We start from the raw sequence: 15,726 nt of genomic DNA on the forward strand, positions 1-15,726 counted from the left end.
GCCCGAGGCGTTCTTGAGCCCTGCAGATTTGGCAGGGATTGGGGGATGGTCGAGACGGGGGACAGGGATCAAGAGTACGGAGTACCCAGCATTTCTGATGCTTTCTTTAACGGGGGTTTATCATGCGATGCCCATGTAATGCCCGGGTGATGCCTGTCCCCATGCCCCAAGCCTCAACGTGTGCCTAACGGAGAACCTGGGGGGGCTACCGCTTCGTCGAGTAAATCACCAGCCTAAATCAGCCTAACATGCCGAGAACATACGAGTAAGGTTAAGCTCAAAGGCCCAGTTCTTTTCACCCCTAGCCCTAGGGAACTACGAGTACTCATCCGGAGACTCGGTCCTACAGTGTACGACATGGCACGGACTCATCGCACCTCTTGAAAAGACCTACCCATGCTCCAACGTCCCTCGCGTTATAACTTTTGCGGTTTGCATAACTGGCAGCTCAACCTGCCAAGAGGGTCCCTCCCACTGACTTCCCGCCCGCCCGCACGATGCTGATCTGGAAGGCAGGGAAGCCCAGAGAACATTCCTTTTCAAAGTCAAAAAAGCCGTCATTGCTTTATTCGTTGTCTTGGTCTACGAGGGCACACATTGGCACCCCAGATAGAGACTGTACTGTCCTCCGTCCTGTACTCTCTAAATCCTGCTGTTTCGGCGCGTCGACTCTGAACTCCCAAATCCAAACCTTTCCCCAGCTCCACCTTCATCCGACATCCCTCGCTGCCAGTCCCCTTTGTTTGCCCTCTACCGAGTGCTCTCCCAAATCATAGGGTATCGAGATTGCTTGGGAGCTACCACCTCGTACTCCATACATACGAGTACAGAATCTTCCAGCGCGTGGCTCTCACCCGTGCATCCCTACCCAAATCAACCCAGCTCCCCGGGACTACTGCGACGGAGACCAGGGATCGTAATCATTCAATACTCATTACGGAGTACTACTATACCATACTCCGTACGGAGCGCTTGGTAGTCTAAATCAGCCCCCACTGGCATGTGACCTTGTTATTTCTCTTTTGGCGTCGGTTCAGAACCCTCCTCCTCCTCCTCCTCCTCCTCTCCATTTGCATTTCCATCTGCATCTGCATCTCCCCTCGGTGCCAGCCTGCACGTTTCGCGTGTCTCCTTTGACCCGCCAAGTCCTCGTTACCTTAGTCGCATGACCCAACCGAGGACCTCGCCTCTGTTCGGCACATCGCCTGCCCAAGCCTTGTAGGGTATAGACTACCGATTTTCAGCGTTACATGGCCAACTGTTCCATGCGGGAAGCAATCAAGCCCAAATCCCAATTTGGCTGCCCAGTTTGAAGTCAATGCCAGGCAATGAATGCCGCTTTTCATTGGTCTGGGCAAGTAAAGTGGAACTGCCGCTAAACGAGCCCTTGCCACTATCTGTACATCACACAAAAGTAAATCTAACTAATATACTGCAATTCTGGAGGCCCTTCTGGCATCAAAACCATCCGTATCAATCAATCCACTCCGCAATGCGCCACCTCTTGAACTTCCTTCTTCCAACGCCAACAAGAGATAGAATTCGCTATCGTCATCGCTCAATAAGCTCAATTGCAACCAAACATGCGCCCGAATCATGCCACTGTAGAAAGGCGTCGAATTCCCGAGCCACCCGCATTCTCATACTTGTCCCAGTCTTCCAGAATTTTCGCCAGTCGTGGTGAGTTGGTGAGACGGTACACTTCCTCGAAATACTCCTTCGTGATCTCAAACGGTTTGGCCGTCACGTTCGGGATATACTTGCCAATCAACTTGGCGGGATCAATGCTCGTCTTGTTGATCTTCTTCAACAAGAATGATCGGAATGGCTTCACCCCAGATCGCAAGAAGGTGCTGTGGAAGGGAACATCGATGCCCTTGAGTGGAATCACTGCAAATCCTCGCTCCAGTTCAATCGGTTGAGGCTTGGCTTCCGTCTTCTTGCGGCACTCTCCAATGATCTCCATCAAGTGTGCCTTGACATCGTCCAACGACATGGTTTGCATCAAGGCCTGAATGTCAATTTTCTGCAGCTTGAGAACATTGAGAACGTTGGTCATGCAATCCAGAGCTCGAAGATCACCCGCGCACACATACTGCATGTTGGCAACATTGTAGTTGACAATCTCCACCAACCACCCTGTCGACTCCGCAATGTTCTCCACAACATATTGGAGAGCTTGTTCATTGAAAGTCTTGGAGATTCGACTGGGGTTGACCGCGCACATTGAGTAGTTGCTTCGTCCTTGCTCGTCACGCTCCACGGCAACTTGCATGGTCAATCCACGGTAGAAAACAACTGACACCAAACTCTCAATAGGCATGACCTCGGCGATCGATGCAAGTGCCGAGTATTCACCCAGTGAGTGACCCGCAAAGCTGCTGTCACGCTGGATCAGCCCCTTGGACCGCATATCCTCAAAGCTGGCCTTCTCCATCAGCGTCAACGCTGGCTGCGTGAATTGGGTGGCAGAGAGCAGACCAGTCGGCGATCGGTACGTGTAAGAAGTCGTGTTCTCATCGATTTCCTTAAAAATCTTCTCAGACTTGACAGACCCGTCCGCGTTGATCGTTTCAAACGTCATTGCCATGTAGTTCTGACGGATGGCCTTGCCGCGAGGCCCACCAAAGTGAATCGTCAGCTCCTTGGGGTTGTTCTTCACAATATTAATGATGGAAAGGCCATAATTATCCATGAAGTGACGATCAGCTCGGTCCCAAACCTCCTTCGCAACCTCGCTGCGCCCATACAGGTCCATGCCCATACCCTGTTCTTGAGATCCTTGCCCAGTGAAGACATAGGACGAGACAGGCTGTTCAACTTCCGCCTCGGCAAGAAGGACTTTGTCGCCAGTCTCCTTGTTGCTCGTTTCAATCTTGATAATCTTGCGACCAGCAACCATACCCACGTGCTCGAGTTTGACTTCGAGATCATCATTGGGCAGAACCATACCAACGAGAGATACATGGTAGCTGCGAACACGACCGATGTTGTTCTCCGCGGCCCATGTCTCCACAAGGCTTCGAACGGCTGCACTCGAGTACATACCGTGCGTGATGGTGCCGGGTAGATTGGCATAGCTAGCAAAAATGCGAGACACGTGAATGGGGTTGTAGTCACCGGAAACACGGGCATATGTCTCGTTGGAGGCTGGCGCCTTCAGAGACAGTGGCGTTTTGCCGCTGAGAGGGATGGCGTTCTCGAAGTTCACTGGCTGCTCAATTGTTTGGCCATGTCGCTGCAGATAGTCAACAACAGGGTTGCCATGAGAAACACCAGCGTCGTATTCAACCGAAGCGACTTGGATTATCTCTTTGGTAGGCAATTCCAAGAGAACTTGGCCCACGGTTTCGACGCTCTGGAAGACATTCCTGTTCTTGAATCGAACCAAACTCGACAGGCGGAAGGTCAACGTCTGGCCAAGCAGGTCAATATCCGGCTCGTCGAGTTGGAACCATTCCTTGGATCGGAGAACAGCCACATCCTTCGAAGACGAAAGAGTGATCTGAACAGGTGTCTCATCCTTGCGTTGGAAGGTGTTCTCGTAATCGGTGTAGTTTCCACGGTACAGAAATTGACTTGTCACTTCCATGACGGGCTTACCGTCACGGGTGATGGTACCGCAGACTTCGACCATCTTTCCGGCTTCTTGGTTGATGACGGCATTGATTCGAGCAGAGGTATGAAGCTCGTCGCCAACCTTCAAGGGCTCAGCGCCAGGAAGCATGCGGAATCCGTTGGAGAGATGCACAAGCTTGAGCAAATCGCCATCAATGGCACGGGGGAAGATGGGTTTGGTGATGGCTTTCCAGCCTACTACAATGGCGAAATCCATGGGCGCAAAGACTTCCTTACCAGGGCGGTCAACGAATGCTTCACCAGTGTTACCAACTGCGTGGACGAAATCAGCAATGTCCTGGGTGACGACTGTTGCCTTGCCACCGTCGAATTTGTTCGTGGTCGGAGTGTCAAACGGTACGTCCTTCTCACCAAACCAGATTCGGTAGTAGAATTCCTTGATGCGATCATTGCGTCCTTCCATCACCTCGTGGATTGGCGCATAGCCCGTTTCAGGATGGTAGACGAACTTGAATGGCAATGCTACCGCTCCACCTTCGGCTGTGCGTTCTTCCCACATGTTCATGAGGATTTCATTCTTGCCAACGAGATTGATATCTAGTGTCTTGACAGCCTTGCCAGATTGAGACGGCTCTTTGACAACGATGCTGGTCTTACTGGGGTCTTTAGGGTGTGCAATCTCAACAGTCAGACCACGGGTAGGAGCCAAAATGCGTTTCAAAGGGTTGTTCTGGTATCGAGCACCCTGGACAAACACATCGGTGGTAAACAAGGCATGCCTCCACGAGTAACTCTTGCCAGCGAGTAACTGAATCCAGTCATCAATGCTAGGCAAGGTTGCCGAAGGCGAGGAAGACAGGCGGTACGTAATCCGACTGCCATCGGGAATAACTGTAACGCCATCGAGCTCGGTCACGCTCTCAGGAGAGCTGATGATCTTGCCACCGAAATATTCAACAACGGGAACAGAGGATTCCCGGCCGCCGTAGACATCGTTGACAAGGCCTTGGATGTGGTCGTTGGTAATGCCATCCAAGATGTCTTTGACAGGCTCATCAATCTTGGTTGAATACTTAGCAGCCATGGGTCCTTGGAGAATGCAGGTTCGACCAACATCCTGATCAACCACGGCGTCCAAATCCTCAGATTGCCACAGAGAATCCTTCTTGAACCAGAATTCAAAGTTATCATCCAGCGATGGTACAAAGGGAACAGGTTTCTGACCACGACGCTGGCACAACAGCAAGAAATGCTGAACGTCTTGTGCATTGATCAACTGGCTCTCTGCCTCGGGATATGCCGCAAGAACCTTTTCGAGTGGTTCAAAAGGATTCTCGAACTCCGCATAGCTCTGGATCAGAGATGGCTTGCCAGCACCAGTGGTGAAGCGTTCCTCCACACGGCGAATGAAGTCGACTGTAAGGTTTCGGAGAGAGACCTCAATCCAACGAGATTGATGCTTGATGTACATGAGGTCAACCATGCGGCGAACCACCTCGGCATAAGTCATGTCTTCAAGGTCAACGGTCTCGCCAGCAAAGTTGCGGCCGAACCAAACCTTCTGGAAGTCATCGTTCAACTTCTTGATGATGTGCTCACGTTGCTTCTTAAGCTCAGCAACACGCTTCTTCTTGTCCAAGCTGAAAATCTTCTGATCCATTTCTGCCCAGAACTTGACACCTCGAGTAGCCAACTTGTGGATTGGCTCACCCATCTCCGATCTCACGGTGATGACGCCTCCAGTAGGACCTTTGTAGGTTTTCTCCCATTGGCTGTCATCAGCGCCTTCGGCTTCTACAATGGCCTTCTTGGCGTTGGTGGAGGTGTAAGCCTCTTTAGCCGTCATCATGCGACTACCGAAAAGCACGCCATCGAAGGGCATTGGAGGATATCCAAATTTGCCAGCCCAGGTGCCTGTAAGATATGGGTATGTATCCTCGGAGCCCCCGAAGCCACTTCCTGCCACGAGAATGATGTTTTGGCACTTTCGAATACGACCATACATTTGTAGGACGGGTTGATGGAAGTCCTCAAAAGAGTGATGACCACCACCACGACCACCGGTCCATTGAAGAATAACGGGGAAAGTGGGGTTGGCCTTTGCGATGTTGATCACGGCTTGAATAGCATCCATTGAACCAGGTTTGAAGGCGATGTGCTTGATGCCAAGAGTGTCGATATACTCCTGGGCAACCTCGATCGAAGGGACACCGGCACCAATGGTCAGGCCCTCGATGGGAACACCATCAGCTCGGAGCTGAGCTAGGAGAGGGATTTGCCAACCCATTGCACGAGGGTTGACATAGATCAAATTGACGGTGATACCTCGTCCAGGTGGGATGGCCTTTTCAATCTTCGTCAGAGCCTCGGTCATACTCTTGCCATTGTAGTAACCGCCGCCAGCTAATTCGATATGATAACCAGCGTTCATGGTTGCAGAGACAAAGTCCCAGGGGACTGTGCAGGGAGTCATACCGGCTACCATCAAAGGAGGGACACCTAGCAATCGAGACATTTTGGTATCGACATAGATCTGACCAACCGAAGTCTTGACCAACCTGGGGCCGTGTTCCTTGACCCAGTTGATTGCATACTTGACGGCGTGCTCTTCATCACGGTCAAAGAGCTCTGGTTTATAGCCAACCTCGGCGTTGGTGCCATCCATAGCGCCAGCAAGAATGACACGCACACCTGTGCCATCCTTGTTGCGGTTGGTCAACACGCCGAGGCCCGAGATACCACCAGGACCAAAATCGAGGATGTGGGATGCACCTGGGAAGACAGTGGCTTGTTCCCAGTGGACTGGATCCTGTGTGATCATACGCACAAGAGCAGGAACAATATCCTTGTCCTGGGATGCTCGCAAGTCTTCGCCAGTATTTGTGTCAAAGACAGGAATGGTCAATCGAGAAGCTGGAATCTTGATGTCGCTCAAATCTTCGAGGATGTGTTTGTAGGCCTCTGTCAACAGGGGGCTGTGGAAGGGAGCGGTGATGGGCAAGAATCGGTTAACAAAACGAACTTTACGTTCGGTATAAGGAATTCTGTTCTGATCCAAGCCAGTTGGAGCCTTGACTTTGCGGAGTCGAAGGTTGAGACCGTGCAGAGAAATTGGTGCCCCGGTGACGACGAAATTACGAGCGCTGTTGATCAGAGAGATGGCAATATGACGATCGGTTGGCAGGTGCTCGTTGGTTGCATCAATGTGCTCCTGAAGTTGCTTCTTGGAGAGGTCTCGAACAGAGAGCATAGGGGTGGGCATTCCCTCACCGGCCTCAGTCGAGTCTTGGAGGATGGAGGGGGCAAGACTGGTTCGAGGATAGGCCTGCTGACTGCGCATTCCAATCCAGAAGAGCATGGTGATGGCTTCCTTGGCGGCTCTGGCGAAGCTTTCCCATGACGTGGCGGTAGCAATAGCCGCAGCGGTGACCACGCCCTGGGAATGGCCAGTAGTACCGTTGAAGCGCTCATTGACATCAGCTGGTGTTCTCCCTAGAACCTTGCAGGTGACTTGGTAGTGTGCAAGCTGGACCAGGCCGATCAACGGCAGGCTGACGGGTGCGGAGACAAGATAGTCAGTGTCTGGCTGAGAATCGGGGTCTGCCAACCAGCCCAGGATATCGAGGCCTTTGGTGTAAAATTTATCTGCCTTCGGGCTTCTAGCCAGACTTTGCAGCAGTTCGGCAGAGGACTCGACCAAGTCTCTGACGAAAGATGGGTACGTGGTGTAGACTTCTCTTAGTTCGTCGAAATATTCCTCAATGTTGCCCTGGCCACCGAAAACAGTGTAGATGCTGGCTTCCTCGTCATCAGCAGCTCTGAGGAGGGCGGAGTCATGGGGTTTGATCGGTCTTGCAACTGCGGCTCGGCCAGCATAATAACATTGTACAACAACCAGCTTCTTTGCAGTGATTCCAGGGAGAGAGGCAGCCAAAGCATGGACATCGTTGGCATGCATGAAGGATCGCTCAAATTCATTCAGAACGACTTTTAGAACCTCGACAAAGCCAGCAGCCTCCTCGTCATCATCAACTTCAGCGGCAATGAAGCCAATGTAACGAGCGACCAACTCGGCGTTGGACGAGGGCTCATCGTCCTGTGCCAATTCGTCTGTGGGTGCGGGGAGAGAAGCATTGAAGGCATCTTTCAGCTGTGATGCTTGGAAATGGAGAGCAGTGGGTATCAGGAAGGCGTAATCGAGAGAGCCATGCGTGAGAATGAGAGGCCTCAGATTCTGGGAGGATCGAGGAGTGTGTGTGCCGGTCGCACCACCTGAATACATGGTGGCTGATGGCTATGTGGAAGAGGCTAATTAGGTAGAAAGTGAGCAAGCTAATGCCACTTGGGTCGTCAAGGATGTGTGAGGACGCTGGAATGAAGGGGGGAGCTCTTCTAGATATGTGGTAGGAGCAATAGTACGAGCAGTAGTTGTATGTCGCTGTAGAACAGTTGCTTGGAATCCAAACAAGGAGCGGGGATATAGGGGAGGAAGTGATGAGAGAGTGAGAACAGATGTGCAGGATTGAGGATTAGTTATTGCGACAGAATCAAGAGTCGATTGTTGGATGGATTACTAGGTACAGCAAGATACGGGTAGATAGCAGGGACCAAGAGCGTTTGGTTGATGCTTCATGCAAAAAAAGGCGGGCGATTGAAGTTGGAGCAACGCTTGTTGAATTCAAAGAAGTTTTCCGGGCGGCCGTCAGACCTGCCGAAAAGACAGGGATGCTGCCCTAAGCAGCCAACGGGAAGACTGGGAATTCCCCCATTAACGCACTAGAATCCAACCAAAAAGTGGTGGGCTCGCGGAGGCGGCGGCGCTGCTGCAGGGACGGTCGCTCGGGTGCCACTAGCAGCGTCATCATCCCAACCTGCCACTTAGCAGATACTAACATGCACTAAGGGACTACCGTGCACAGACAGCGAGATTGGAATGGTAGCGACAAGCTACGACGAGGACGACCATACACAGGCAGAGGATACGGCGCTGGAACCGATGGGGCGGCGTATTTCGTATGATCAGTAATTCTTGATTAGTATGCACTGGACTGTCCGTTCTATTGTACACAGTGTCCTGAAGCTAGCAGCAAGTCTGGGGATGGAGGGAGTTCGAGGACTTCGTTATTTGCCTCGGGCAAACCAATATTGACCCCAAGACATCAGCCTGGACTCCAAGTCGTTCGAATCTGGCGGGGGTGCTGGGGTCCCTTTTGCCAGCCCGGCCAACTCTCCACCTTTTTCTCAACAGGAACAGCCACCCAGGAGCTTGAAATGACAGGTATTGTACAGCACTAGTGACACGTGAGACGGGCCACTGAGCTGCCCATTTGGCGGAAATAAGTTGTAAAGCCCACCTCGTAAACCGCTCATCCAGGATCCCCGTCCATTGAAACTTTTTTTCCACTCCGCCATACCAAACACTGACTTGCTTCCCAACCATCTTGACTGCATCATCCTCACCTTGCCGCTTGTCCTCTTCTGGGATCATATCAATCCAACCCTCTTGTCCGTCAATCCAGTCCTTGTCCTCGTACTGATTGATTAGTACTCCTTCCGAAACTTGAACCCTTCATCAAACAGCCACTTCCTTCACTTACTCTCCCCACGCACTCCAACTCACTCCCTCTCTACGTTCATCTATCTCAATCCGTTCAAGCATTTGGTTTGCACACCACCATCGCACAGTTCCCTCTCTATCTTCCACCTGTGCTAAGTACTCCCCCTTTGCTCTGATTCACTTCATTCAGCATTGGGCCCCGACCTATATACCCACTACCCTCATCATCCTCGATCCTCTAATCCGCATCCCGTCACAATGCGTCCCGAAATCGAGCAGGAGCTCGCCCATACGCTCCTCGTCGAGCTTCTAGCATATCAGTTCGCCTCGCCGGTCAGGTGGATTGAGACCCAAGATGTCATTCTCGAGGCCAACAGGACCGAGAGAATAGTCGAGATTGGCCCAGCAGACACTCTCGGTGGAATGGCAAAGAGAACCCTGGCCTCAAAGTATGAAGCATACGACGCAGCCACCTCCGTGCAGAGATCAGTTTTGGCATATAACAAAGACTTGAAAGAGATTTACTACGATGTCGATCCAGTCGAGGACGAGCCGGCTCCCGCCGCCGCCTCTTCCTCTGCTGCTCCCGCTGCGCCAACACCTGCCCAAGCTGCTCCAGCTGCAGCTGCGGCCCCTGCACCACCCCCCAGCGCCGGCCCGGCCGCTGCTGTCGCTGACGCTCCCGTCGGAGCTGTCGATATTCTGAGGGCTTTGGTCGCCCAGAAACTGAAGAAACCACTCACGGAAATCCCCCTCAGCAAAGCTATAAAAGACCTTGTCGGGGGCAAGTCTACCCTCCAGAACGAGATCTTGGGCGATCTCGGTAAAGAATTCGGCTCCACACCCGAAAAGCCAGAAGACACTCCTTTGGACGAACTAGGTTCCGCCATGCAGTCTACGTTCAACGGCCAGTTGGGCAAACAGTCACAATCCCTCATTGCTCGTTTGGTCTCTTCGAAAATGCCCGGTGGTTTCAATATCACGGCTGTCAGAAAACACTTGGAGACTGCATTTGGGCTGGGCGCTGGTCGGCAAGATGGTGCACTCCTGCTTGCCTTGACAATGGAACCCGCCTCTCGGTTGGGCTCTGAGAATGATGCTAAGACATATCTGGGCGATGTTGCTCAGAAGTATGCTACCATTGCTGGTATCAGCCTTTCCACTGCCCAAGCCACTGGGGGTGCGGCTGGCGGCACTGGCGCAGGAATGATGATGGATCCTGCTGCTATCGACGCCTTAACTAAAGATCAACGAGCACTATTTAAGCAGCAACTCGAACTATTTGCTCGTTATCTGAAGATGGACCTGCGCTCTGGCGACAAGGCTTTCATCGGCTCCCAAGAGAACAACAAGGCTCTACAGGCCCAGCTTGATCTTTGGAACGTCGAGCACGGAGAATTCTATGCCGCCGGAATCGAGCCATCTTTCAGTGCCCTCAAGGCTCGTGTATACGATTCATCCTGGAATTGGGCTCGCCAGGACGCCCTGAGCATGTACTATGACATCATCTTCGGTCGTCTCAAGGCGGTCGACCGAGAGATTGTCAGCCAGTGCATTCGCATCATGAACAGATCAAACCCCACTCTCATCGAGTACATGCAATACCATATCGATAACTGCCCTACTGAGCGTGGAGAGACCTACAAACTCGCCAAGGAGCTGGGTGAGCAGCTTATTGAGAACTGCAAAGATGTTCTCAACGAGGCACCTGTCTACAAGGATGTTTCAGTACCGACTGGACCACAGACCACGGTTGATGCCCGAGGCAACCTTGACTACCAGGAAGTCCCGCGCCAGAGCGCTCGCAAGCTTGAGCACTATGTTCGTGAGATGTCAGACGGTGGCAAGATCTCGGAGTATAGCAATCGCACCAAGGTCCAGAACGATCTTCGCAATGTCTACAAATTAATTCGCAAGCAACACAAGCTTTCTAAATCATCTCAACTTCAATTCAACAACCTCTACAAGGACGTCATCCGAGCCTTGGCTATGAATGAATCACAAATCATGCCACAGGAGAATGGCGACTTGAAGAAACCGGGCCGCAATGGTGCCCTGACTCGTGCTGCAATGAATGGCACTGTCAAGCAAGGCAAGACCGAAACCATCCCCTTCTTGCACCTCAAGAAGAAGGAGGAGCATGGATGGGACTATAGCAAGAAGCTCACCGGTGTCTACCTCGAAGAGCTCGAGAAAGCAGCCAAATCTGGACTCACCTTCCAAGGCAAGATGGCTCTGATGACGGGTGCCGGCGCTGGGTCAATTGGTGCTGAAGTTCTACAAGGCCTCATTAGTGGTGGCGCTAAAGTTGTCGTTACAACTAGCAGGTACTCTCGTGAAGTCACTGAGTACTATCAATCCATGTATGCTCGCTTCGGTGGTCGCGGCGCCCAACTGGTTGTTGTCCCTTTCAACCAGGGTAGCAAGCAGGATGTCGAAGCTCTCATCGACTATATCTATGATAGCAAGAAAGGACTTGGTTGGGATCTCGATTTCATCATTCCTTTCGCTGCCATCCCCGAGAATGGCCGTGAGATTGACAGCATTGATTCCAAATCTGAATTGGCTCACCGCATTATGTTGACTAACCTGATCCGCCTGCTTGGTTCCGTCAAGGCCAAAAAATTCGAGAGCGGATTCAACAGTCGTCCAGCACAAGTGATGTTGCCCCTGTCACCCAACCACGGCACCTTCGGAAACGACGGTCTCTACTCGGAATCCAAGCTCGCTCTTGAGACTTTATTCAATCGCTGGTACTCAGAGAGCTGGGGTGATTACCTCACTATCTGTGGTGCTGTGATTGGTTGGACTCGTGGAACTGGCCTCATGAGCGGCAACAACGTTGTCGCCGATGGTGTTGAGAAGTACGGCGTCCGAACCTTCTCCCAACAAGAAATGGCCTTCAACTTGCTTGGTTTGATGTCACCAGCAATTGTTGACCTTTGCCAGAATGAGCCCGTGTTTGCGGACTTGAACGGTGGTTTACAATTCTTGCCTGATCTGAAAGAGCTGATGAGCAAGCTTCGTGCGGAGATCATGGAGACTAGCGCTATCCGCCAGGCTGTCACCAAGGAGACTGCTCTTGAAAATAAGGTCGTCAATGGTGAAGACAGTGAAGCTCTCTACAAGAAAGTTACAATCGAGCCCCGTGCAAACATCAAATTTCAATTCCCCGACCTGCCAGATTGGAAGCAGGACGTCGAGCCCCTCAATGGTCGCCTCAAGGGCATGGTTGATCTCGACAAAGTTGTAGTTGTCACTGGTTTCTCCGAAGTGGGTCCTTGGGGCAACTCTCGTACTCGATGGGAAATGGAGGCATATGGCAAGTTTTCCCTGGAAGGATGTGTTGAGATGGCTTGGATGACTGGCCTCATCAAGAATCACAACGGGCCCCTCAAAGGCAAATCATACTCTGGCTGGGTTGATGCCAAGACTAGCGAGCCCGTCGATGACAAAGATATCAAAGCCAAGTATGAGAAGGAGATTCTTGAGCATTCTGGCATTCGTCTTATTGAGCCTGAATTGTTCAACGGCTACGATCCCAAGAAGAAGCAGCTCCTCCAGGAGATTCAGATTGAGGAAGACCTTGATCAATTTGAAGCTTCCAAGGAGACCGCTGAAGAGTTCAAGCGTCAACATGGAGACAAAGTGGAGATCTTCGAACTCGAATCCGGGGAGTACACAGTTCGTTTGAAGAAGGGCGCTACTTTGCTCATTCCCAAGGCCCTTAAGTTTGACCGTCTTGTAGCTGGACAAATCCCAACTGGTTGGAATGCCAAGCACTACGGTATCCCCGACGATATCATTTCCCAAGTTGACCAGGTCACCCTATTTGTCTTGGTCTGCACTGTTGAGTCACTCTTGGCAGCAGGCATTACAGATCCATATGAGTTTTACAAGTATGTGCATCTTTCTGAGGTCGGCAATTGTGTCGGCTCAGGGATTGGTGGTACTACCGCGCTTCGAGGCATGTACAAGGACCGATTCATGGACAAGCCTGTGCAGAAAGATATTCTGCAAGAATCCTTTATCAACACCATGGCTGCATGGGTGAACATGTTGCTTTTGTCCTCTACTGGTCCTATCAAGACACCAGTTGGTGCTTGTGCTACTGCTGTTGAATCCATTGACATTGGCTACGAGACTATTGTTGAAGGCAAGGCCCGTGTCTGCTTTGTCGGTGGGTTCGATGACTTCCAGGAGGAAGGCTCCTACGAATTTGCCAACATGAAGGCTACTAGCAACGCCGAGGACGAATTTGCTCACGGACGCACGCCAAAGGAAATGTCCCGACCGACCACGACCACTCGCAATGGTTTCATGGAATCCCAAGGTTGCGGTATGCAAATCATCATGTCTGCTCGCCTTGCTTTGGACATGGGTACACCAATCTATGGTATCCTTGGTCTGACCACCACGGCAACCGACAAGATTGGCCGATCTGTACCTGCCCCTGGTCAAGGTGTTCTCACCACTGCTCGTGAGAACCCTAGCAAATACCCATCGCCTCTTCTTGATATCAACTACCGCAGGAGACAGCTTGACCTGAGGAGAAAGGCCATCAAGAATTGGCAAGAGTCCGAGCTTCTGTATCTGAACGAAGAAGTTGCAGCTATGAAGTCCCAGGTTGGCTTCGGCTTCAATGAGGCCGAATACATGGAAGAACGCGCTGCTCATATCGAAATTCAAGCCAAGAAGCAAGAAAAGGAAGCACAATATAGCTTGGGCAATAACTTCTGGAGACAAGACTCTACGATTGCTCCTCTACGTGGTGCCCTGGCCACGTGGGGTCTTACAATTGATGACCTTGATGTTGCATCCTTCCACGGAACCTCCACAGTGGCTAATGACAAGAACGAGTCAGACGTGATTTGCCAACAGATGAAGCATCTTGGCCGCAAGAAGGGCAATGCTGTATTGGGTATTTTCCAAAAGTACTTGACTGGTCACCCCAAAGGTGCGGCCGGTGCATGGATGTTCAACGGATGTTTGCAAGTCCTCAATAGTGGTCTCGTGCCTGGCAATCGGAACGCCGACAATGTTGATCAAGTGATGGAGAAATTTGATTACATCGTCTATCCTAGCCGAACACTTCAGACTGATGGAGTCAAGGCTTTCTCGGTAACATCCTTCGGTTTCGGACAAAAGGGTGCCCAGGCAATTGGTATTCATCCCAAGTATCTCTTTGCTACATTGGATGAAGCCGACTTCCAGCGGTATAAAACCAAGGTAGAGGCAAGACAAAAGAGGGCTTACCGATACTTCCACAACGGCATGATCAACAACACTTTGTTTGTCGCCAAGACTGACGCCCCATATGCTGATGATATCATGCAGAAGGTCTTCTTGAATCCAGACCAAAGAGTGATTGCTGACAAAAAGTCTGGTGAACTCACCTACAAACCTGCTCCACCCAAGCAAAACCTCGGCCCTGGAGCTGTGGAGACCAAGGCTATGCTTGAATCACTAGCCAAAGCCACTGCCGCCGAGGGATCTAAGGTTGGCGTTGACGTCGAGGACATTCTTGCTGTCAACATTGAGAACGAAACCTTCGTGGAGAGGAATTTCACTGAGAAGGAGCGAGCCTACTGCAGCAAAACAGCATCTCCTCAGGCATCCTTTGCTGGCCGATGGAGTGCAAAGGAGGCCGTCTTCAAATCGTTAGGTGTGTGCAGCAAGGGAGCTGGAGCCCCACTATACGACATTGAGATTCTCAGCGACGAGAATGGAGCCCCCAAGGTCTCTCTGCATGGTGCCGCGCTAAAAGCTGCAAACGAGGCGGGTGTCAAGAATGTGAACGTTAGCATCAGCCATAGCGATAGCCAAGCGATTGCTGTCGCCGTCTCCGCTTTCTGAGGGAAAGACGGTGAGACGTGTACAAATCGAGGCATTCTAGCAAGGGGAATGAGGTCAGGGCATGTTCAATAAGTGTGTGACGGGAGCGTTCCTTTTGTTTTGTTTTGGAGCAAGCAAGTGTTTTTTCAATGGGCTGGAGTTGGAGTTATGATACTACTGAAAAGGACAGATGAGCCTCGATATCCGCCACTACGTTACTGGCACGTCCCGAGGCACGATAGAATTAGTAACTGTGTTCATAGTTAATCCATCGTTCACTATCATATCGTCTTTGCGAAAAGAGGGACCCTGTCCTACCGTTCACAGCAGGGCGAGTACATGAGGACGAAACAATTTTACCAACTTCACTTCTTGTCCGAATATACCTGCCTTCCTACTGTAGGTAGGTAGGTGTGTGTGCACGTAACGAATTACCCGATCACATTCCCTGCAAGATCTGTTTCAGATCCGGTGTCATCTCACTTGTCACGGTTGCTGGGAACATGCGATAGCTCCTCGGCAACGATCTAATCACGACTGCCCTTTCATCTGCATGGCGTGATAAGTTTTCCTCAAAGCTGGGGCCTCTCGGCCCTCTTGGCCCTCGCTCTGCTTCCTGTTGACTGGCTGTTACCACATCTGTCTCATTAGCTTTGGAAGCCCTCTACCCCGCAAAAGCAGCTTCAATCTGGGAGAACAAGTAAATCATTCCTAGAGATTACTTTTCACCTCCAATTCTTGGATTCCATCACATG

General features: G+C 51.4%; 2 protein-coding genes across 2 annotated transcripts; one reads left to right on the forward strand and one right to left on the reverse strand.

The window, feature by feature from the left end:
- Positions 1 to 1,594: 1,594 nt before the first annotated feature.
- Positions 1,595 to 7,861, reverse strand: A1O9_04018 (uncharacterized protein; the record flags this gene model as incomplete). The annotated part of the gene is made up of 1 exon (XM_013406310.1): positions 1,595 to 7,861. One exon carries the CDS (start codon positions 7,859 to 7,861, stop codon positions 1,595 to 1,597), a length of 6,267 nt encoding a protein of 2,088 aa, XP_013261764.1.
- A 1,533-nt stretch (positions 7,862 to 9,394) lies between these two features.
- A1O9_04019 (fatty acid synthase subunit alpha) lies at positions 9,395 to 14,992 on the forward strand (the record flags this gene model as incomplete). Its single annotated transcript, XM_013406311.1, has 1 exon — positions 9,395 to 14,992. The coding sequence occupies one exon, from the start codon at positions 9,395 to 9,397 to the stop codon at positions 14,990 to 14,992; it is 5,598 nt and encodes a 1,865-aa protein (XP_013261765.1).
- Positions 14,993 to 15,726: the final 734 nt, after the last annotated feature.

Source organism: Exophiala aquamarina (genome assembly GCF_000709125.1).
Source record: "Exophiala aquamarina CBS 119918 chromosome Unknown aczIA-supercont1.3, whole genome shotgun sequence".
In the NCBI taxonomy this organism is placed as follows: domain Eukaryota; kingdom Fungi; phylum Ascomycota; class Eurotiomycetes; order Chaetothyriales; family Herpotrichiellaceae; genus Exophiala; species Exophiala aquamarina.